Below are 24005 nucleotides of genomic sequence, written 5' to 3'. Positions count from 1 at the left end.
CTTTCTTTTAATCTAATTGCTCTATTAATGCAAATAAGGCAAATGTTTTGAAAAAGAGATTTCTAAAATTTATTTTTTAGAAACTTAGAAGTCATTTAACTTAAAGGATCTATGTTTTGGCCATTAATAGTTAGAATTCTCAATGGTATATTTATTCCAAATGCAGCTCAGTCCAATCCTCTTCATAGAAAGCCCAGGGGGTAATTTTTCATGTTTAGCCTAGAGAGGGCACAGAGAAAGCCGTTCCCAAGATTCCCAAAAGTTCACTCTCAGAAATAGACAAAGAGGACCTTTTAAGAGAAAGACTCCCATAGAGCTTGACTCATTGGGCACAAAGAGGCTGCTGCTTAGAATCCTATGTGTCTCAGACCCCCAGTCTTTTTTCAGACACGTTCCCCCAAAAAGTGCTCCCCAGATAACAGAGACTGAGAAGAAAATTCCCACTTGGCCACAAGACAAGCTCAGAAACATGAAACAGGGTGAGAGGGGAACCTCATATGGGTTTTTTTGGGGGGGGGGCGGGTAACCTGCAGCCAAGTTTGTCTCAATAGACTCCAGTCCAGTCAGAACCGTGTAACTGGCTAGCCTTCAGGGCAAGCTCAAACTGTGGGCTTATAGGGGTGCTAGGCCCCTTATTCTACCCTATGGTGACCCTCTTTATGACAAAAAGACACAGAAACAAAAGAAATTAATGACAACAACAACAAAAAAGTCTATTTCTGAGAGGAGAAGGAATCAGACAATATGAATATTCATACCACAAAGCACCAAAAAATATACTAATACCAGAGTCACTATACAAAGACTAGTCACACATAAAACCTTTTCTCTCATTAATCTTAAAATTGGAAAGGCAAAAGAGGCAATGATTTTTACCGTCTGCTCATCCAGAAGCAACAGAGAGACTGAGGAAAACCAGGAGTCTGACTGGTGTGTTAAGGCATCTTACTGTGTTGCCGCCTGTTCAGATTCTCAATTCTCCTCGCTGTGGCTTTCAGAAGAACAGAGCAGCTTGAAGATCCTGCCCCCTAGGTCAAACTGGATTAAAGGGGATCAACAGACCTTGGAAGGGGCTTTCCCTCTATCTGTATAACCCATCAAAAGAGGGGAAACTTCCCCTTACCTCCACCCTGAAGTTCCCTGAAAGACCAATTCACAATTAAGGCAGATTAATAAGAGGAAGAGGTTCATTTGCAAAGAGGACAATTCACAATTAAGGCAGATCAATAAGAGGAAGAGGTTTATTTGCTGTGGGCAAAGGGAGAATTGCAGAGTGATTACCCAAAATCCCAGTGAGGTCCTGACATTTTTATTACCTCCTTTTAAAGGGAGGAGGAGATGAGGAATATAGGTAATTCTTTTTAGGGCCAATAAATGGTTGCTAGGAAGGCTGAATAGATGGGGGAAACATATTGACTTGTAAATTAACCTGAAAGACAGGTATTATGTTTAAAATTATTTGGGCCAGCTCTGGTTGCATTATTGATCTTCTTCCCTGCAATATGTTTAGATAACAGGGAGGGGAAGGCAAGTCAACTGTTCTTTTGTTGGGTCCATCTGGTTGTGCAGGTAGAGCGAAAGCCCCTTCCAAGGCCTGTTGAGCTGCTTTAATTCAAAATACTCTTTATACCAAAAAGTCATATTTTGGGGTGACATTTCCTGAGCTCCCTCGTACCCTTTAGCCTCTGATAAGTCCCCATGCAAATGCAAGTTAGAATCAACCCAAATGTGCAATAATAAAGAATAACTTAAGCAAGTGTAGTGTATCTGTATTAACAAATATTAGGCTTCTGTTCAAAATCTTATTTTTGAAGAAAGCTTAATTTCATGAGACAATACTCATGTGACAAAGAGTCATATTTACAGTTTCTATGCCATGAGATCCCAGTTATCTAACTGCATGTGCATAAACATAGAGGAAAATACTAGAAGGGAATACTTCCACCAGAAAGTGAACAGTGCTTTTATTTTGGGTAAAGAGATTATGGGATGATTTTTACTTTCAACTTTCTTTTCTCCTTTTTTAGGTAAATATTCCTTAATATACATGCATTCTTTCAAATCAGAAACCTCCTAATAATATCTTCACCCTGTCTAGCGGCTTGTATCATCCCCACAGAGCTGCAACTTCTACTAAGTGACAAGAACAGGACTCAACTGGAGCCAGACACAAGGAGCCTAGGGGCAGGAGAGGTGGTTCTAGAAGGATTGCTATAGGGGATAAATCGTGAGCTATTTTTGAAGGATGTCCAGCTAGCCAAGTAGAGGAGGGGGAGACGTAATTCAGGCAGAGGAAACAGCAAGCACAAAGCATGGAGAACGAAAGAAGTGGCTCGAGCCAGGTCAGAACCAAGTTCTGGAGGACAGGAGCGAGTCTCATTGCTCTTGGCATCCAAATGGACCTGCAGAATACATTCACCCAGCACATAGTGGGCACAGTATGCGTCGACAGAATCAATGAGCAAAATGATGATAACCCACATTAGAATCCTCATTCACACCTCACCTCATTCGCCACCAGGGGGCGCTCTTTCAAAACATTTTAGAAGAAAGGAGACACCATCAAATCATCACCTGCTATCTCCTTCCATTCCTAGCCCAGATTCCCAGAATAGCCCAGCTTGAGGAGCCGGCTTTAGGGAGTTGGAGGATAAGCTCCAGGGCCTGGGGGACCTTAGGGAGTGCGGTCCTGGGCACAAAGCCAGAGGGGAGGCTTGAGAGCAGCTCTTGGGCTAAGTGGGCAGGAGAGGGAGCCGGTGAGGCTGCAGGCGTTGTAACTACCGTGTTTCCCGAAAATAAGCCCTACCCACAAAATAAGCCCTAGCAGGATTTCTAAGCATTTGCGCAATATAAGCCCTACCCCGAAAATAAGACCTAGTGATGGGCGTGGCTACGCAGCACATCTGCACAACCCATGCATTTCGTCACAGAGCGGTAAAGAAGATGAGCAGCCCTTCTCACCTGCCCCATGAGAGCTCTATTGCTCGACAGGAGAGATTGGGGCCAATGGTTCTAAAGGAAATAGAGTCACAAGAAATTCAGGATGGAATTTGGGGTTTGGAGAGTTATGATGATGTTCCAGAAGAAGACGACTTGACTATATCTGAATAAATGTAGATCGTTGAATAGTTCTTAAAAACAATAACACTAAAATAAGCCCTAGGGTGTCTTCTTGAGGAAAAATAAATATAAGACCCTGTCTTATTTTAGGGGAAACACGGTATGCTCTAAACACAGACCTACTCTCAGCCCTTTGGTGCGCTCTCTCTCTCTCTCTCTCTCTCTCACACACACGCACACACACACACACACACACACACACACACACTTCGTAGTGAGACTCACCACCAGGTGGCTGCCTCTCCACAGCTCCAGACCTTTTGGGGACCCCGTCTCTACTCTCCTGTCTGCACTGGAGAGCTCAGTTCCACCCCTGCTCCCTCCTCCCACTTCCTAAAGGACAGCCTGTTGAGCCTGGCTGGTGGGGACAGGGCTTCTCAGAGATTTCAAGGCCTGAGCAAAGCCCACCCACAGTTTACTCCCTCTCCTTTCCCCTCCTCGCTTCCTGGGCCTCTGCCTCTTCCTCCTCCTTAGCTCCCATCATGTGGTTTGCTTCAATCTCCCCTAGTTATCTCCACCCCAACCTTGGCCATCTACTCCGGTCCCATCTTCTCATCTAGTCTGAAGCTTTGCTATGCCTCCTAGGCAGCGGGGAAGAGCTGAGAACTGGGGTTGGTCTGACCCTGAGTTTCAGGCCATTGAGAACACCTGCCCTGCCCGCTTCACCGGACCGTGCGGGGGTCACAGGCGTGTAGAGTGCCACACTCCATTTCAGTATTGCCCTGACACAACTGACCCTTTGGGGAGGCTGACTACTTTTCAAGGGTTTTTTTATTTATTATTATTTCAGAAGTTAATATACTTAATACCTTATGTTTACTCCAAAATGGGTAAGTTATCTTTTAATTGCCATCCAAGTATTGCTTGCTACAGGTTGCTAACATTAATTCACAGAGCCTCTCTTCTTTTTAAATTAAACACAAAAACTTTATCCTTTTCTTGCTGAAGAAGGAGGGTTGTGTCCTTGTCAAGATTAAATCTATTCATTAGAAAAAAATATAACATATAGTTCCAAAGTGTCACCAATTTGACCAAGAGGAATTTGATTCTGGTGCTGTTTTAAATTTTGCTTTTAAGCTTCTTTTTCTTTTCATGTCTACGTTTTTTTAAATTTTATTTTTAGTTATCAAATAATAATTATACATCTTTATGGAGTAGGGAGTGATATTTTGATATCTGTGTACATGTGTCATGATAAAATCAGGCTAATTAGCATACCCATGACCTCAAACATTTATCATTTCTTTGTGTTGGGAACATCCAAATCCTCTCTTCCAGCTCTTTGAACATGTACAATAAGTCATTGTTAACTATAGTCACACTGCAGTGGTGTGGAGAACTTATTCCTTCTATCTAGCTGTAATTTGGTATTAATTAGCCAACCTCTTCCCATCCTGCCCTTCCCAGCCTCTAATAACCCCAATTCTACTCTTTACTTCTATGGATTCAGTTGTTTTTTTTTTCAGTCCCCACATACAAGTGAGAATATGTAGTATTTATCTTTCTATGCCTGATTTATTTCACTTGACATAATGTCCCCTGGGTTCAAGGTTGACTGCTTCTATCCCAGGAGTTCACAGAATGAGGAGAGCAGCCATTTTATCATCGGTCACTCCCATGTCGAGAAGCAGAAATCTCCCCAGTTCTGAAATGATTACCACCATGCTGTACTGGGGACTGTGGCTTGCCTTATGGGTCCCGGGTAGGCAAATATCTCATCTAGATTCAAGAGGAACAGGCTTGACATTTCTTAGACCGCAAGGGTGGGGAATCTATTCTTGTGGACCAAGTAATCTTACTTTTCTACTTACGTGCTGTGGAGAGGCTGATGCAAAGCCACACAAGGTGAATTTATGATAAAGGAAGAAGAGCTAGAGGGTGGGGCAGTGGGTGAAGATGCAAAGCTGAGGCAGGGGGGAGGGTCTGATTTCCCAGACTCCCTGCTCAGAATGAGGCCTACCCAGGCTTGGGTGGGCACCTGCTGTGTCTTAATTCCTGAATTAGTCAGGGTAATTCTCTAGCATGGGCCCTTCATCTGTTCTGAACACTGACCTCTCTGAGAATCTGGTAGAAGTTTTGAGTCTTCTCCCCACAAAAAAAAAAAAAGCATTCATGCATATTCAGAGAAAATTGTTTTCCGTTTTTGCGGTGCTGTCATATTAAAAAAAAAAAATCGGTGGGACTTCCTGTTTCAGTCTTTGGGCCCATGTGCGCTGGGTAGAGAGAAAAGGTCAGTGGGTGTTTTCTTCTAATCCTGCAGGGTCAGTTCCCTTTTTGGCCTGGCTCCCTCTCTACCCTGACTCCTGCGTTCCGGGGAAGTTCTGGAAAGTAGCATGAGCGCCAGAGGATGGGAGTGGTGTCTGGCTGTGGAACTGCTGCTGCTGCCTCTGCTATTCCTGGCAACCAATGCTCAAGGTACTGTCCACCAACTGTCTGCAGGTAGCTATGCGCCAAAGGCTTGGGTGGATGGGAGCAGGGGGCTGGGATGGGGCTCAACCCTGGAAGCAGTGGTCTGGTCTCCAGGCAGCAAGGGCTTACACCCCAGTGAACAGGGCCCTGGTGAGATTGGGGAGTCTTCCTTAGCCTTGAAGAATCAGGCTCCATCTCTTTTCCCAAGGGGACACTACACAAACAGGGCACCGGGGAGATGGAGAATCAGGCCCCTCCTATTTCATCATCCCATGCCTGGTGGTCTGTGAAGTGGTGGGAAAGTGCTCCTTTTTTGCATTTTGAATAAGAGGAGGCTCTCCCACACCAGCTGCCATGGTTTATGCTCAGACACACTATGTTCCCTTACGTGTTCTTTGAGACTTCTGGGTATGCAAGGAGTTGTGTCCTGAGTCAAGGTAAATGATATTGTCATTGTCCCAAAGATAGATCAACATTGTAGGAAGGAGAACTTGGAGAGGATTGCTCTATCGAAGGTCTCAGAATGAGGACTTCTGAGAAGAGGCCTGAGGTGTCTCAATATCACAGGAGCACCAACACGTCTCATTGTTAGGAGTTAAATAAGATCCATTCCTCCACCACAGCCTGTTCTGGTTCCCCTTGTGTGCGCAAGGGCTGAACCACTTCCCTTTTCCTGTTGTAGCTGCCTCGCCCTCTTTCTTCATCCAGTACCTGTCTTTCCAGGCTAGCTGAGAAGCGGAAGTCAAGCTGTTGTCTTTCTTGCTATTCCCCCAAATAAATACTAGGGTCTTTTTAATTGAAAGGGCTTTCATGTTCACCACTATGAGCAAAAATGGGGAAGTCACACAAATCATAAATTTATGATAGTATGTAACTTTTAGAGAGATGAGATAGTAATGTGAGGAGGATCAACCTGGTTGATCACTCATGCACCCTGCCTCCCAGGGTGGCCATCGCTTGGGTCTGGTCCACGGCTGTGCAAGGCTAGAGACACTCGTAGCTATAGGGGCTCCGTGGGACTGACTCAACTCATAGGGTCCTGGCATGGTCTTGGGAGTGGGGGCTGATGTGAAGTATTAACTCAACTGCTGGGAAAAATAGAGATGCCAGTGAGAACTGGAATATTTCAAGACTGTTTCTAGGTATGTCAAAAACACCCTGACATTCGCTCATTCTCTGACTTTCCTTTTCTAGGTTTCATCCTGGTCATTTATCCTCCTGTGGTTGAAACATGCAGATTATGTTATCCTTTCAATGGGTTACATTGGTTTTGATAGATTAGCACCATGCATTTCTAAAACTGAGGCGAATAGAATAAACTTTAAGCATTTACTGTGTGTCAAGTATTGTGCTAGGTATTGTAGTTTTGTATACTATCTCATTTAGCTTTCATTAGAAACTAGTGAGGTGGTTGTCATCATCTACATTTTTCATAAGAGAATACTGTCTTTCAGAGACATTAAGAAATTCTTCTAAGGACACACAGGTCTAACTTCCAAAGCATATGCTTATACTTTTATGAGACTATGCCCCAGGAATCTTGATGAAGGTCAATGTGTCTACCTTGTTTTTGTGCACAGCTTGTGCCTACAGATGATCATTTTATCTCCAATCTATGGCTTTGCCCCTATTATCCACTTCATCTGGCCAACCTTAATTTTGCTGTTTGCCCTAAAAAAAGATGTCTTCCTTCTTACATGTGGGCCTATGTCCATTTCTTTCCTTCTACCTAGAGTTCCCTGTACCCTCCCCTCTCTCTGCCTCTCCTTTTGGCTTCCATTTTCATGCGAAATGGAAGATTTCCTCCTGGAAACTTCAGGTACCAGATCATGGTTTGTGAATTGCTTGTTTGATTGTCTGTTTTCTGGAGCTTTATGAGGACAGGAACCACATGGTGTTATGCTGTTGAACTTAGCACAGTGTCTGGAACGTAGTATGTGCTAAATAAGTAATTGTTAAGGGAATGAATGAATGAATGACTTCAAAGAATTTCCTTCTGAAGTATACATCATATCTTCCTGGGAGTACAAGTAGCTCTCTCCTCCATGGGAAGGGATGTGTTTATGGAAAAGTTTGAGAAGCACTCTTAGAGCTCCTCCTTTATCTCTCCGAACTTGAGTTTCTCAGCTCTCTGATTTCAAGGCAATGATTCAGGGCACCCTCCACTACTAGGCATTTCCCCGTCTCCCCACAGCACTGAGCAAGGTGCAGTGGAAACAGCATTGTACTAGGAATGAGAAAATCTGTCTTCTATCTGGGTTCCATGCCATGGCATTTTTTATAATCACAAAAGCTTCCTGAGCCTCAGCTTCCTCAACTCTGTAATGGGTACAATAATCTGCTCCCCATTTCTTCAAAGGGTTGCTATCAAAATCAGATGGAATAAAGAATATGAAATTGCTTTGCACTCGTGACACACATGCAATCTGGGACAAATAAAAGCGTGGAAGAGCATAAATAAACTCCAGAGCCCGAACCACTTGCCTGAGCCCCAGACCTGAATTTATGCTTTGAAACATCTCCTCTAGACTCTCCAGACACATATTCAAAACTTAATTCATCACCTCTGTTCCAGCTATCTTTTGCTGTTTAAGCCATCACAACACTATGGCTTAAATTAATCATTTGGTGTGCCCAGAAATCTAGGGGTGCACTGTGCTCACCACATCTTACTCGGGGCCTTTCATGTGCTTGCAATCAGATAATGGTGGGGCCTACGGTCATCTCAAAGGCTCCTCCACCCACATGGCTATGCCTACACTGAGGATGACTCAAACAGCCACGTGCCTGGCACCATCCCAAAGAAGCCTCTGAGAGTGAGAGTTCCAAGAGAAGCAGACAAATGCTGCATGGGCTTTTCTAACCTAGCTCTGCAAGTCTCATTTCTGCCACATTCTATTCACTGATGCAGTCATCAGTCCTACTCCAGTTGAAGGGAAAGGAACACAAACTCCATCTCTTAATGGGAGCAGTATCAAAAAAATCGCAGGCTTTTAAAAAAAACTGCTATAATCCTCCTTCCCCTCAAACCTACTGCTTCTCCATTGTTCTCTGTCTCTATATGCGACATCTCCATTTCTCCAGTTGCTCAAGCCAGCTAGGAGTCATCCTCAATTCTTTTCTTTCCCTTGTTTCTCATGCTCAATGAATGTCTTACCAATTCTACTTTCAAAAATATCTCTCAGATATGTCCCATTCCATCCATCCTCACTGCCACCTGTCCTTGATCAAGCCACCATTTTCTCTATCACCAGTGACCATGGCGGCTGCCTATCCTAATTGCTTTTTCTACTCCATTCTCTCTTTCTAGCCTGTTCTTCACTCTGCCATTGGTATAAATTTTCTAAAGTGGTTCTCTGGGGTTTTTTTGTTTTTTGTGGGTTTTTTTTACTCTTTTTGCTTAACACTCCAATGGCCACCATGCAGAACGAGAAAGCAGAAATTCTGAGCACACAGCTCATAGTTCCTGTTATGCTCACTTCCTGCCCTGGTCTATATTCTAAACCGAATGAACTACTTTCACTTCCATAAATGAATCTTGCTCTAGTTGTCTCTGGGAACTTGTCGCAATATTTTCCTTTCTCCTCTTGTTGGAGCCTTCATTATATCCAGTTCTCATCTTTCCCTGGCTTAAGCCTACTTATCTTAATTCATCCTCACACTTTCTAGGGAATCCATTCCTCACCCCTAAATTCAAGTGATGTGCACCCTTTTATGCATCCCCCAGCACTCCATATTTTCCTTATCCCAACACCATCAATGGTGGAATAGTCTAATTAATTGTCCCTAGTCACTGGAATAAAAAATCCTTAAGGGAAGAAGTTATATTTATCTATTGTGTGCACCCAGAGCCTGGCACATGGTCAGTGCTCACCAGACAGCTGCTAGATGAGGAAATAAATCGATGCACATATGTACGCATGCGTGGGTACACGGACGGATGGATACAGGAAGGAAAGGAAGATGGGAGGAAGTTATGAGTCACTGTGTCAGCCAACCTGGGATCTCAAAATAGCCCTTCTAGCCCTGATAAAGTCTTCCTCCCATGTCCCACAGTGTCTGTTTCAAACCTTCACCCTCATTCTCCAGGACCCTAACCTTCATGCCCTGCCCTCTAAGCAAAGAACTAACTTGCCTCCTACTTTGCGGAAGAAGTGTGAATCAGAGATGATTAAGTAAGAAGCCCTTCAGCTTCCTGTCTACTCTCTCCAAACTGGAAACTCCTCCACATTACCCGCTGTCTTTGTGTCAGAGGATGTGGTATCCCTCCTCCCAACCAAGACCTGTGCTGTCAGCTCTGCTCTGAGCTCCATCAACCCCAGGCCCATCAGTCACCTCCCCTCTCTCCATGTCTCCCCCTCCATGGGCTCCTTCTCTTGGCTTATCACAACTTACCTCTTTTCTCTCCTTAAATTAATCTAAGAACAAAAACAAAAAACTCTCTTTCCTTTCATGTCCCTATCATTCTCCTTCCCATTCTTATGCAAATGTCTTCAAAGAAGAGTCTACTTTTGTTGTCTCTTATTCCTCACCTTCAGATTGCATTGTATGGTTGCCTGCTGAACTCATTATACTTCCCATCTCAGGAAATGGTACCCTGCTCATCTTGTCACCAAAACACAACTCTGGGGTCTTGATATCTACTGACAAATTACTTCCTAAGAGGGTTTGTATAGGCTCTTTAAATATGGGATCTCATTAGAGAACCCCAGGCAATTCCACCTCCATATCTTTAAAACTCACTTCCTTTTCTTCTTTAAAAGTTTTTCTAGAAACCACGTGTCTTGTTTCTAGAGTAATCAGAACTTCTCCTTTAGAACCTCTTTCTTTTTCCGGAGTAGGCTCATTGGTATGGTAGTATGACTTCCTTTGATTTGAATTTTTTGCCCTTATATTTCTGCTTTTCTACAGATAAAGAAATATGGGTGGGTACAGGAAGAATCTGCTTCTTTTTCTATTATAAGCTACAGGTAAACTCTGTTACTGTATCCTAAGCATCTAGACACATTAACTACTTCTTCTTGTTAGAATTAAATCAAAATATTAGTTATATTTAAGGTTGCTTCACCTACCTTCTAAAAGATGGAAATGTCAGGAAGGCAGATCAAGATTTTTATCAACAGTTAACCACTTTATTTCTCAGGAAGAAGTCACAGCCAACTATTTTTTAAGAATCTTTACACATTGGTGGTTAAGGAAGGAGGGAAGATACAACACCCTATGTGTAGCTATAATTAGCACTCAAACTATATTGAAATGCTGTCTGCTGGTTACTACCTGCCTGTATCGACAGACAGTGGCTTGTGCTGTCATCCTCGAGTGTATGTCTGAGACTACTAGAGAGTCTGCCAAGGATGATTTAGGCCAGTAGCTCCCAACTGTGGTGAGAATGAGGCAATTTTGTCCCTTAGGGGACACATGTCAATATCAAATATATTTTGGGTTGTCACAACTGCACAGGTGCTACTGGCCTCTAGTGGCCAGAGGTCAGGAATGCTGCTGAACATTTTACAAGGCACAAGACAGCCCCCCACAAAAAAGAATTAACTGGTCCAAAATGTCAGTAGTGCCAAGATTAAAAAACACTGACCTAGGCTGCCTGCTATTTACCACTTCTATTAACTCACATGGGAACAAGTAACAGAAGGAGAACAAGTCTGGAATATATGGCCAGTGACTTTAAAATTCTGCAGAGAACTTCCTCCTTGGCTTTGTGCTCTGAGAGGCCGGAGATGCTGATGTCAGAGCCTAGCGCAGAGCCGGGCATGTCATGGTTGTGCAATAACTGCTTCTTGGACTGAACTGATTCTGTCAGTGGGGTTACAGAGTGTAGACAGGACCAACCAGAAGCACTGTGGAAATGAATGCCTGGCTGTGTCTGTGTATGTACTAGGACAGGGGGAGTATTCAATAAATGTTTGTTGAATAGATAGAGGGATGGTGGGAAGGATGAAGGAATAGAAACTTGAAAACCCTGGGGACACAGACATTTCTATCTTTCAGTGGTTGAAACTTTTCTCTACAGCTCCTTCTCAGCCCGTGCGTACGTATTCTCAGTTCTCCTCCCTCCAGAACTCCCTTCATCTTGCACTTTCTCCCTGTCATCCGTCCTTTCTCCTTGTCTTAACCAAACCAGGTTTCTCAGAACCTGAGACTTACACACTTTGGAGCATCTTCACAGAAAAAAGGAGAACAAGTAGGAACAAAAATGAATTCAGATAGAGCGAAAAAGGAAATCCCAATGAATGAGTACAAGTTTTAACAAGCTGACAAATACTACACAAATCATGAAAGCCAGAAAAATAGCATAATATTTTTAATTAATTAAATGCCTTCAAGCTTCCATAATACTTAGCCACCAAAAAGCTCTGGCTCTTGGTCACTTCAAACCTGGTTTCCCCTCTACCTCGCACCTACAGCCCTATTGCAACCTGCCAGGACACGGCAGGACCGTTCCTGCATGCCATCCTTCACCAGCGTGGCAGGCAAGAACTTCACACACAAGAGACTGTGAAATGTACATATATATACATCTCACTAAGCCCAGCTAAATAGTCCCCAGTTCTAGTTCCCCTAAGCCAGATTGCAAAATGCCCATGACTGAGACACCACCCAACACAAGTGGAAGTGTGTGATGAAGGGGATGTTGGAGTGGCCAGAGGCAATGGTCTAGTTATTTGTGTTTAAAGACGCATAATGTGTTATAACACATATCAGCATAGGAATACACTGCTAAAGCCCCTCCAGGGCCATACAAGGGGCCTCGAAGCTTCCTCTTCGTCACTTCCACAGGAAATCTGCCTCTGATCCAAACTTTGTCAAATGACAGTTTAGACAAATGGTTTCTACTGTCTTACCTTCTAATAACTTGCTTCTAAATACATTGTAAATGTATTACACAGGACATGAGCCATTTTTACAGGGAGGGATTTTTGACAGGATAAAACATTATCAAGGAAGCTAAAATATTTTTATCCACTCTCCCCAACACCACTCTCTCTCTCTGACTGTGTCTCTCAACACCTATTCCCCTTTCTCGATCCACTTTGTCCATGCTGGCCTCCTTGCTGTTGTTATACATGGCAGGCAGGTCCCCACCACAGGGCCTTTGCTGTAGCTCTTCCCCCTGCCTGGGTCTCTCTTGCCCCAGATATCTTGGCTCTATATCTCTCTCTGCCTTCAAGTCTTTGCTCAGGTGTGACCTACTTACCACCTTATAAATGAAGTCTACCCTCTCCCTCCCTCAGTACTCATGACTCCCCTAACCCTATTCTAGGTTTTCCCCTTTGTCATAGCAATGATCACCTCCTTATGTACTCTGTAACATGTTTAGTTGTTGTATTTACTGCCTACTGGATTTTTACCCACTCTAATGTAAGGTCTATTAAGGCAGGGATCTTTGCTGCTTAGTTCATCAATGGATCCCAAGTGCTTCAAATAGTGCCTGACAGATGGTTCTCAACAAATATTAGCTTTTACTCATCCTCCAAATCATGTTAGTGATTGTCTACACCAAAAAGATTTTCTTGGTATTTCCTACCCCTACACTCTGGATAGGGGTACATTCCCAAAACACACTGTACTTTGTTCCCATAGTACCATGTGCCTGTCTTTATTATTGTAACCAAGAGATTGATTATATTAAGACTATTTATTTGTGCACCTGTTCTCCCACATTGGTGTGCTAAATCTTTTAGAAGACAATTGTGTCGTGTTTATGTCTATGTCTCTAGAGACTAACGCAGTGCTTACTGAACTAAATTGAACAGATGGGAAACACAAGATCAGAGTGAACATGACCTGTTATCATTTTTTATGAAAATCCACTGGTCTGAGAGTAATGGAGAGAGCCAGGGTTAGCCTCAGTATCCTTTTCTTATTATCTAGGAGCAGCACTAGATGGATTATAAACAACACCCTCCTCTGCCGTGCGTACTTCTCAAGCTCCATCTTGTCTTGAACTCTTGACTAGGAGCCCAGGGCCTCTGATGAAGACCGTACTCACTGCTGCCAAGCAGAAATCCCTTCTTTCCTGCCTGTTCCGCCAGCCCAGGCTAGACTCGGGGCCTTTCCATGGCCATCCTTCTCTAAGGTGGGTTTCCCTCTGACTCTCCTTGGCAGGTCATTCGACAGGTGAGGTGATCGTGGTGTCCGGCAGCAATGTGAGCCTGCAAATCTCCAAGAGCCTGCCTGATAACTACAAGCAGCTAACCTGGTTTTACACCATCCACCAGAAGATTGTAGAATGGGATTCCGGCAAATCTAAGTACTTCAATACTAAATTTAAAGGCAGGGTCGTGCTTGATCCTGAAAGTGGTGCCCTGAACATTTATAACGTCCAGAAAGAGGACAGCAGCACCTACCTCATGAGGGTGTCAAATGCCACTGGGAAGGAGCAGGAGTGGAAGATCCTACTGAAGGTGTTTGGTGAGTTAGGGGAGCCAGAGGGCAAGACTCCACTCCAGGCGCCCTGGGTGGACCCCTGGGAGGCTCCCTGGGTGGCAAGGGGTGGCTTTCTGGGAGAAGGAGAGAAAAACTTCAGGACAGGCTAACTTCACTTTTCATGGAGCTAGTTCTACTTGGGAGTGAGCCTAAGCAGCAGATCTAGGACAAAATTGATAATTGATAATCTTAGGACATTTAAAATTTCTTCTGAAGTTAGTGAGTCTAAACTTTGAAGAGAAGGAAATAGAGCTGATTTCCTCTCTATTTCCTTCATTCTGCCCTGTGATCAACCTAAATCAGTTCCGAGATCATCTGAATTATATCTCTGAACTTAGACTTTATCAGACATAAGGAAAAAGAGAAGACACAAAGGATGGGGCAGTAGTTATTGGAGGGTTTTTTACCCTTCAGAATGGGTGGGCTAAAAACTTTCACTCATATCTCCAAGCTAACTAGTATATATGGAATAAGGACTAGGGCACTATATTCGGAGTCAGGCAGACCTGGGTTCAAAACTCTGGTCAGTCACTCACTAGCTGTGTGACCTTGGAGAAAGATCTTAACATCTCTGTGCCCTATCAGCTAAGATTCTTTTCACCGCAAGTAACAGAAAGTAATTCAATGTGCCTTTACTAAAGAAACTAGGGCTATTTAAAAAGAAATTTAAGGAGTTAAAAAGAGCCCAGAAAAGCTGAAGGGGAGGAAGATTAAAAACCAGGGCCAGTCTGGAATCCTCAGCCTCAGGACTCTACCTATGGACTGTGCCTATAGGTCCCTGCCATTTATATGACTTACTTCTCAAAGCTTCGACTTTGGTTCCTCTGAGTTTCAATTCTCAGGGAAATGTAAAGAGAGACAAACTGATTGGCCCAGCTTGGTTCAGGTATGTGTACCTGGTCTAAACACTTATGGCTAAAAAGGTCAGGTTGTAAGGCAGAAAAATTGTTCCTAGGGAGGCTGCAAGGGTCCGGGTAGACAATTATTGATAAAGAGGGGCCAGGTAGATATCCAAGAGAGGTCTGCTTCAGAGCCTTGGGTCCCTCATCATATTATGAGGACAATTATATCTACCTTTTAGGATATTATGAAGACCAAAGCAGATAATGAAAATGAAAACATTTCTAAAATGCTAAAATGGTGCAAATGAAGAGTGTTACATTCAGGTCCCATGTGCCAGACAGTCCCTGATCTAAGAATACAGAGTCTCTATACTCACCTTCTCCATGTTACATGGCATGAAAATTCAGGAGGTCCCGGGAACAGGAAAGATTCAAAGTCTTTTACAGTGGTGTTCTAGTTAACCAGCTCTCTAAGATTGGATGGAGGGGAAAATAAAAGAAGAAGAAAAAAGAAAAAAAAATCCCTAATTTATCTCACTTACCAACTTTACAATTTCTGTGGTTTAAATACTCCTACCAAGGTTGATTCCAATATACTAATGGTTTCACAAAAAGTTTGCAAAATTTCCAAATACCTAAAAATCCACGAGCTAGCTTAGCTTTTAGCACACCCTGCCTGAGGGTAAGATTCTCAGGGTATGATGAACAGAGAAATGGTCCTTCAGTCCCGCCCAAGCATTTCTGACAGCTCAAAGAGCCAGACCATGCAACCTGGCTCAATAAATGCCATCCACAATGTGCCCGGTGCTGTGCTGATCATCGTAGGAAGTGCAGAAGGAGTGTAAGACATGAGGCTAGAACATAGGAAATGATGAAAACCAGTATAAAAGTTGCTCAGTTAAAGCATACAGGGGAAGTGCAGCAATCTGAGAGGGCTTCATGGAGGAGATAAAACTAGAATTCTGGAGGCCAGAATTAGTAGAGTTTCTGTAGCCTCTCCACACATACAACCCCGAGGCAAGCTCTGATATGCTAAATTCTGTGCCACATTTTAATCCTGTGGGGTCTGAGCTGCACTGATTCTGCAGGTGTTTTACCCTTGACCAGAATGAAAAGATTCCAGAGGATTTCAGGTAAACCAGCCCTAGCCAAAGAAGGACCAGATGCTGGGGTTACCTCTCGTGCCATGTGGCAGCAGGACAGCGGTAATGATGGTAATGTGACCTCTAGCATGGAAGTGTTACTTATGCTCTTATGCAGAAAGCACTTGAGGCAGAGTCATTTTACAGATGAATACAGGGGGCTTAAGTTCCTTGCCTAATGTCATTCCACCAGAGCCAAGTCCAGGACCCAGGCTGGTCTCACTCCAAAGCTGGTGTTTTGTCCTTTCTATCTCGTAACTACTTCATTCATTCATCCTTTCACCAGATACTGATAGAATACTGCAATGTGGCAGGCACTGTGCTAGACACAAATACCAAAGTTAACAGGCCAGGGCTGTTCATCACCTCTGACGTGTCCTGGGGTTACACGAGGTTCTTCTCTACAGCTCTGCCAGAGTTCATGAGGATGGCGCCTCCTCTGGGTGTGCAAAGGGCTTTGCCATGCACGGGCCAGCACCTCTTACTTCAGGATTCTTGCGGAATCTAAGCCTAAGAATTCTCGAGGGACAGACCGGCCAAGGTGCCAGCTGTGGACCATTGCTAGAGAAGGGGCCTGAGCATCTCAGGCAGCTGGGATACTAAGTCTGTCCCCAGCCAACCCCTCTGCTAACACTGGGCTGTCCTTTCTGGCTCACAGATGGCCAGAACCCCATTTTGCTCCCGGCGCTTGTAGTGGACCCTGGCGCCCCCTGCTGGATCCAGCTTAGCTTCACCTCCGAGGAGCCGCGCTTGCAGCCTGAAGCCTCCGGGACTCAAAGCTGCTCACTGGCTCCCTCTGCAGGGGCCTCTTCTCCATGACTCGCATCCTGCTGCGCTCAGGGACCCTGCCCTGGTTCCCTTCCCTCTTGGCTAAACCCTCACAGCACAAACGCCCCCATGGTCTCATCTGCTAACATCCCCCTCATTTTCAGACCCTGTACCCACGCCTGCCATAAACATCGAGAAGACAGAGGAAACGAACAACACCTGTTACCTGAAACTGTCGTGTGTGATACCTGACCAGTCGGTAAACTACACCTGGTATGCGGACTCGGGGCTCCTCCCAGAGGCGTACCAGAGGAGCGTGCTTGAACTGAGGGTGCCTGAGCCCCAAAAGTACTCCAAGTTTTACACCTGCGAAGTCAGCAATCCTGTGAGCAGCAAGAATGACACAGTCTATTTCATTCCACCTTGCACCCTGGGTAAGAAACATCCCTTAGGGACCTGGAGTGGGCACAGGGTAACTAGCTTTCTTTTGAATGAAGAAAGGTGTGGGCGTCCTCCTCAGCCTCCTGGCACAGAATGTTGGTGGAGTATCTCCAAGGTGCCCGGGAGAGCGAGAGACTAGAGTTCCAACGCCAGCTCTGCCAAAGGGCATTTGGCAGAGGATCTCTGATACTCCCTCCTCCTCCCCTACTCCAAAAAAGCATAGCCCTAAATTCTGAGGCCGGGGTAATTGTAGGACAGTCTGAGACATCATGGTGAGCAAGAAGAAAAGGGCCAAGTGCCTAGAGGGTTTCCGGTCCACAGCCTAAGTGAGCCAAGGAAAGAAGGACCAAAGAGATGGGCATGAGGGAGGCCCGTGAGCAGCAGTGAGGGGCTCAGCCTTGGGGAGAGACTCTCCTCCACGGGCATGTGCTCCTTGGTGAAGTTGGAAAGACAGAGTTCTCTGTGGGAGGATCCACTAGGAGGATCCACTCACTGGAACATCACGCCTGGCTCTAAACCAGCCTACACTGGTGCTAGCATGGTACAAGTCATAGATAGATCTTAGAGGCAGTCACACGAGGAATCTGTCCTGGGATTGTCGCTTGCAATTGTAGCTAGTGAGTTACTTAGCTTCTCCAAATCTTGTTCCTCCCAAATAAAGGGCAAAATGACAGTTCTTATCTCATGACGTTTCACTTGTCTCATGATGTTTGTCCCTGCTCCCATCCGTGGACTGTGGAGCCGCATGCTCTTCCTTGTTCTTCCCAACTAACTGCCCATGTCTCTTCTAGCCTCTCCTCATGTGCCCTGCTCCTCTGCCACCACAGGCCCAGTGTGACAGTTGGGTGTCTGACCACGTGACCACAGTTTGGCTTGGCAATTTCAGTATCACCTTCATAACAACACCATATTCAGAGATCCAGAAAAAAGGAAGAGCCACAATCCCTGGCCCTTATAAAACGAGGGTGACTGCTCATCTGCAGAGGGGATAAAAGCAATAATACATCCATTTGGGGGAAGGGCTAAATCCATCTTGTCACTTTTTAGCCACCCAAATTATCCTAGAAAGCACCCTTACTCTCCCTTCCCTATCGTATCACTCATTTCCTTTTCCTTTTGATTTTTTCCCACCCTGCCCCACCCCAGCATCTTAGAGATGCTCTGTTTTCCTTCCCTCCCATTTGTTTTCTTTTCCTTTCTATTTCCCCTTCCCTTCCCATTTTCCTCCTGGTTGGTGCAGATGGCTACTGGGGTGGAGAAACAAGGAAGGGAACTGGTCCTCCCCTCCCTAAAGTCTCCTGTGTATAGCGTTATGTGGTCATTGGTCCACACATGAAGCTCTGCCCTACTACATCGATGTCCAGGGTAGAGGAGTGATTCTGTCCCATGGATGGGCCAAGGTAACCTTCAAGCACAGGACTCAGCTAAAGCAGTAATATAGGGAATTTCTGCACTCTTAATACTTTATGCTTGGGAAGATTGAACTCTTGCAAGAATGAGGATATCACAGGCACACCAGGATTAGACTCAGGGAGGAAACTTATGCCCCTTTTCCGCGAGCTCCCATGGCAATGTCCAGTATTCCTGCCCCTTCTCAACACATTAATCAAAACGCCTAACCATTTGGGGTTTTCTTGTTCTTTCAGCCCGATCCTCTGGAGTAGATTGGATTGCAAGTTGGCTGGTGGTCATGGTACCCACCATCCTTGGCCTTCTACTTACCCGAGATGAGCTCTTCTGACTCAAGCGTGATAATGCAAAGACAGGGGATCTTATCTTCGTCAGCAACCACAGGCTTCACCAACAGAAGCTCTGACTCTGTGGGTTGGGGCACAGTGTGTTTTTGAAGCATCAACGAGGATTTTTCAGATTACATTTTAAAAAACTATGACTATTATTTAATTTTATATCCCCTCGGTGTTTTACAATACACCTAATATAGATATGTTTACATTCTTACCACCAGAAAAATGTAAGCACACTATGCAAATGTTTTCTTATTTGTTTAAATAAACATTTGATATTATTTTCAAAGTGGATTCCTGAAGTCGTCCCACATCTGTCGGACAATGCCTAGTCCATCAGCCTGGACAAACTGGAACACGGAGACACAAAGCCTGGGATGGTAGGCTCCTGTGTGTCAACACAGCTGAGGGACTAATTTGTGCTACTCTGAGACTGGTTCCAACACCCGTGCCAAGCCTGCTGGGGTTCCAGCTCTCCCAAGACCCCCTCTGCTGCCGAGCTTTCACCTCCTTTCTGGTGGTTGGCCTTGATCCAGCCCCACCGAGGCCCACACTGTTATGTCTCCTGTGAGCTGGGTCAGGCTTACTCCCCCAGAACTGAGTATGTGGCTTGACCACAAAGAAAGCGTCCTCTCCCAGCCTGCCACTGGGAGCTGAGTTCTCTCTCCTCTGTCACCACTTTGAAGCATGGGCAACTCTTCAGGTCCTACTTGTGTCATGGAATCCAACAAAACCACTAAGCTGACACAATGTTTTCACCGGTGTCTTCCCTTATATGCAGGTAAGAGCCTCCAGGCCCACCAGTGATAGGACACCTGGGAATTTTGCTTTGTGATCCTGTCACCTGGACACCCCATCAAAGCACATAGAAAACTTTAACAGTTCTTTTTCCTTCTCTTTTCTTTCTTTCTTCTAACTGTTTTTCTTTAGTTTCTCGATCTGCTGGCACAGCTGCTCAAGGACACCAGATGACCTGGAGGTCACAAATAGCTAAATGACCCACTGCCAGATGCCAGTGGGAACCCAGACCTGCACAAAACCAGTGCAGACCAGAGCAGGTGACCTCCAGTTACCTTTGACCTATTAACACCCATTACATCACTGAATATATTTTCCTCTGGGTCAGTAGAACAACTCCTTTTCCCAGCTCCCCCTGCATCTTGCTGGGACCATGCGACTGGATCTGGCCAATAGAGTGTGGTAGAATTGATGGCAGGAGTGAGGGACTCTGGCAAGTGGAGCCCCATGATGCAAGGAGCCCGGCCTGAGCCATTGTTTAGAAGGCAGCCGCCTGCTCTGCATTGCACATGCGTGATAAAAACAAAAAGGCTGGGTTTTGTCTGTTACCACAAGACAGCCTGGGCTCTCTACGACCCATACCCGCAGCCCAGCCTGCAGTCCCGTCCCAACCTCCCCTCTGAGCAGCCTGCATCCTCCAGTCCGACTGTCTTGGGCCTCCTTTCTGTAAGCAGCACCTCTTCCCTTCCTCTTGCTTTTCTCAATCAAAGAGGAGCTTCCCTTGGGGACACACGCACGCACACACACACACACACACACACACACACACTCCCCCCCCTCATATACAGAGGAATGGAATAAAAATACATTTCTGGGAGAAATAGTAAGAAGGAAACAAATGCCACTTTACATCAAAAATAAGCACATTCCTCAGCTGCTAATGAACCTCCATCTCTCTCCAGACATCACATTTCGGTTAGTTTAGGTTACCTGGAAACCTGAGGCAAATCCCACCTCCTCGGAGGGCCAAGGTCACAGGCATCGAGTGTTCCCAGCCTCTTTCATCCCTCAAGGCCCAGCCAGATACATAATTTGTGAGGCTCAGCGCAAAATGAAAACGTGGGCTTCTTTGTTCAAGAGGCAGGGAAAAAGTGCCATTAAAAGTACTAAAATATTAAACTTTTTCCTTTCTTCTGCAGTCTCTTTCTCTACTTGAGATGATACTTTTTATTTGCTAGTTAATGCTGTTCTAAGTAAAGGCAAAGGAACATTTTAAATTGTGAATTTTATTGTCTATATTTTGCAATGTCAGTTTTAAAGGCAAAAATAAGAACATTTAATTCATACGTGGAATCACTGAAATTACTCAATTCATGTTTTGTAGGTCACGCATGCATATGTATTTTGTTCTTACCAGAATAGTGACAAATGCTACAAAAACCTGCCTTAACTGTTCTTATTTTATTTCTTGACGCGCACACATTCTCCCAACCCTCTATGGAAGCCATAACACAAAGACTTTGGCCTGGCTTTGAGTCTCACTGACCTGACCCCACACATTGTGGTGGGTCCACTGGAGTGCCGTGTCCCCGGTGGTGCCGTATGTGAGTGAGACAACACGGAAAGGTGGTGGGCTGCATGTTGCACAGATCTCCTCACATGCACACTCCGTTGTCACTTCATTTAAAAAAACACAATTTGAAGCCAGCCACAGTGGCACGTGCCTGTACTCCCAGCTACTCAAGAGACTGAGGCCCAGGAGTTTGAGGCTGTAGTGAGCTACGATCGGACATGTGAGTAGCTATTGCGCTCCAGCCTGGGCAACATAGCAAGACTCTGTCTCTTAAAATAATAACAATAATAATAAATTTTAAAAAAACACAAACTGAAAGATAAATTATTATTATTATTATTTTTTTTTTTTTGAGACAGAGTCTCGCTTTGTTGCCCAGGCTAGAGTGAGTGCCGTGGCATCAGCCTAGCTCACAGCAACCTCAAACTCCTGGGCTCAAATCCTTCTGCCTCAGCCTCCCGAGTAGCTGGGACTACAGGCATGCACCACCATACCCGACTAATTTATATATATATATATATATTAGTTGGCTAATTAATTTCTTTCTATTTTTATAGTAGAGACGGGGTCTCGCTCAGGGTGGTTTTGAACTCCTGACCTTAAGCAATCCGCCCACCTTAGCCTCCCAGAGTGCTAGGATTACAAGAGTGAGCCACCGCGCCCGGCCAGAAAGATAAATTATTAAGAATTTCCACTCCCCAACACATTTTATGAAGTGAATACAACCCTGATACCAAAACCAGGAAAGGATACAACAAAAAAAGAAAACTATAGACCAATATCTCTTATGAATATAGATGCAAAAATTCTCAACAAATCCTAACCAATCGAATCCAGGTGCTTGTCAAGAAAATAATCCATCACAACCAAATGGGCTTCATCCTAGGGATGCAGGGATGGTTCAACATACACAAATCTATAAATGTAATTCACCATATAAACAGAAGCAAAAGCAAAGACCATATGATCCTCTCAATAGACACAGAAAAAGCATTTGACAAAATTCAACACCCTTTTATGATAAGAACGCTCAACAAAATAGGCATAGACAGGGCTTACCTAAAAATGATACAAGCCATATATGACAAACCCACAGCCAATATCATACTGAATGGGGAAAAATTGAAAGCATTCCTGCTTAGAACTGGAACAAGACAAGGCTGCCCACTATCTCCACTTCTATTCAACGTAGTGCTGGAAGTCCTTGCTACAGCAATCAGACAAGAAAGCGGAATTAAGAGCGTCCAAATAGGAGCAGAAGAGATCAAACTCTCACTCTTTGCTGATGACAAGATATTATACCTAGAAAACCCCAAGGATTCAACCAAGAGACTCCTTGAATTGATAAATGAATTTGGTAAATTCTCAGGATACAAAATCAATACACAGAAATAAGAGGCATTCATATACAATTTGATTTGGTGAGAACCAAATCAAAGATTCAATTCCCTTCAAAACAGCAACAAAGAAAATAAAGTACCTAGGAATATATTTAACTAAGGAGGTAAAAGACCTCTACAGGGAGAACTATGAAACACTGAGGAAGGATATTGGTCTGAAGCACTAACCCAATTGCAGTGCCCTTCTGAACATGGGGCCCTGTGTGACTGCACAGGTCACAAGGCCATGAAGCTAGATTTGCCTAAAGGACACCTAACATCTTATGCCAAGACAACTTTTTCTGGAAATTACAGGGCAAGTACAAAGACTGGTTCTCATTTGTTCCCCAGCCCTGCAGGTGTTTCTATACATCTAAACTTAGTGGGTTAGTAGGTTCACATTTGTCCTTGTGCAAAGAGGATACTCCAGCATTTAGCCAAAGTTCTAGTCATGAGCAACCTCAAGGTGAACTGAAGTCTCAGGACAAGTTGCTTCTCGCTGGCCCGCAGCTGGTTCCGGCAAGCTCTGCAGCAGCGCCCTCTGCTGGCGCCACTGTTACAGCAAGTTTAAGTAAAGCCTTGCATTAGCTCAGTGCTTCCCAAACTTTAATTGGCCAGTACATCACCTGGGGATCCTGTTAAAATGCAGACCAAGATTCCGCATTTCCAACAAGATCCCAGGAGATGCCAATGCTGCTGTCCATGGACCACTTTTTGAGCAGCAAAGCACGAGATGTGTCTAAGCTTCCTTGCCATTCTGACCTTTAGCTCCATGGTTCTAGCTCCGTTCCTAGCTACCACACACCTTCCCTTCTCAGGTTAAAATTTCCAGTGGTCCCTCCCAGGGCTCATGATCCCCAGGTGCTCCAGCTCTGTCCCCAGGGACAAGCTTGTCTCAACAGCCAGCACGAGGTTACACATGGCAAGTTAGCAAGGCCAGGAGCTCCTGTGAACTAAGAGAATGCAGCCCTCGTATCTGGCTTTGTACAAACAAATGGCTTGGATTGGGTCCTGGTGGTGGGACAAGGTAAGAATACACATAAGTTAGACCTGGACCCTCACATCAACGAGTTGGTTCGTTCACAAAGTACCAAGTGCCTACCCATGTTAGGTGTTGGGGCCTCATGCTGGCAGCTGTTTAATGAGAACTAACACTGACTGAGCTCATCCAGGTGCCAGGCTCTGTGCCGAGCTCTTTACCTGAATGACCTCCTTTAAGGAACGGGGCTGGGGTGTTGGGAGTAGAAGTCTTTCCAAAATTCTGCATTGGGGATTTGGACTTTAAATAGCTTCCTTGGTCATGATAATTTTACACAACTGTTAGTGTTACCAAAGCAGCTTTAGAAATGTTCCATCTCCCATTGTCATTTCTTATCCAGGAATAAAAGGATCAGCCCCCTCCACAG

The 24005-nt window shown here is 44.8% G+C and overlaps 1 protein-coding gene across 4 annotated transcripts; it reads left to right on the top strand.

Moving 5' to 3' along the window:
* The first annotated feature begins 5304 nt into the window (after nt 1-5304).
* On the top strand, nt 5305-19203 carry CD48 (CD48 molecule). Of its 4 annotated transcripts, none has more exons than XM_076000290.1 (5): nt 5305-5535; nt 13417-13457; nt 13651-13956; nt 16888-17157; nt 18811-19203. In XM_076000290.1, the coding sequence occupies exons 1-5, from the start codon at nt 5468-5470 to the stop codon at nt 18903-18905; spliced, it is 780 nt and encodes a 259-aa protein (XP_075856405.1). In that variant the 5' UTR covers nt 5305-5467; the 3' UTR covers nt 18906-19203. The 4 variants fall into 4 exon arrangements, with proteins under 4 accessions (XP_075856405.1, XP_075856404.1, XP_012604674.1 ...); XM_076000289.1 differs by having other exon boundaries at nt 5305-5559; XM_012749220.3 differs by lacking the exon at nt 13417-13457.
* Nucleotides 19204-24005: the final 4802 nt, after the last annotated feature.

The sequence above is a fragment of the Microcebus murinus genome, chromosome 2 (genome assembly GCF_040939455.1).
Source record: "Microcebus murinus isolate Inina chromosome 2, M.murinus_Inina_mat1.0, whole genome shotgun sequence".
NCBI classification, from domain to species: Eukaryota; Metazoa; Chordata; class Mammalia; order Primates; family Cheirogaleidae; genus Microcebus; species Microcebus murinus.
Note: the sequence above shows the minus strand (reverse complement) of the source record. Positions and strands in the feature narration are given on the sequence as shown.

Coding starts and splice junctions, on each gene's coding strand:
- CD48 (XM_076000289.1), top strand. CDS start 5,468: ATGGGAGTGGTGTCTGGCTGTGGAACTGCTGCTGCTGCCTCTGCTATT. Junction 5,560..13,416: donor TGTCCACCAACTGTCTGCAG/GTAGCTATGCGC, acceptor CTTATTATCTAG/GAGCAGCACTAGATGGATTA. Junction 13,458..13,650: donor AAACAACACCCTCCTCTGCC/GTGCGTACTTCT, acceptor TCTCCTTGGCAG/GTCATTCGACAGGTGAGGTG.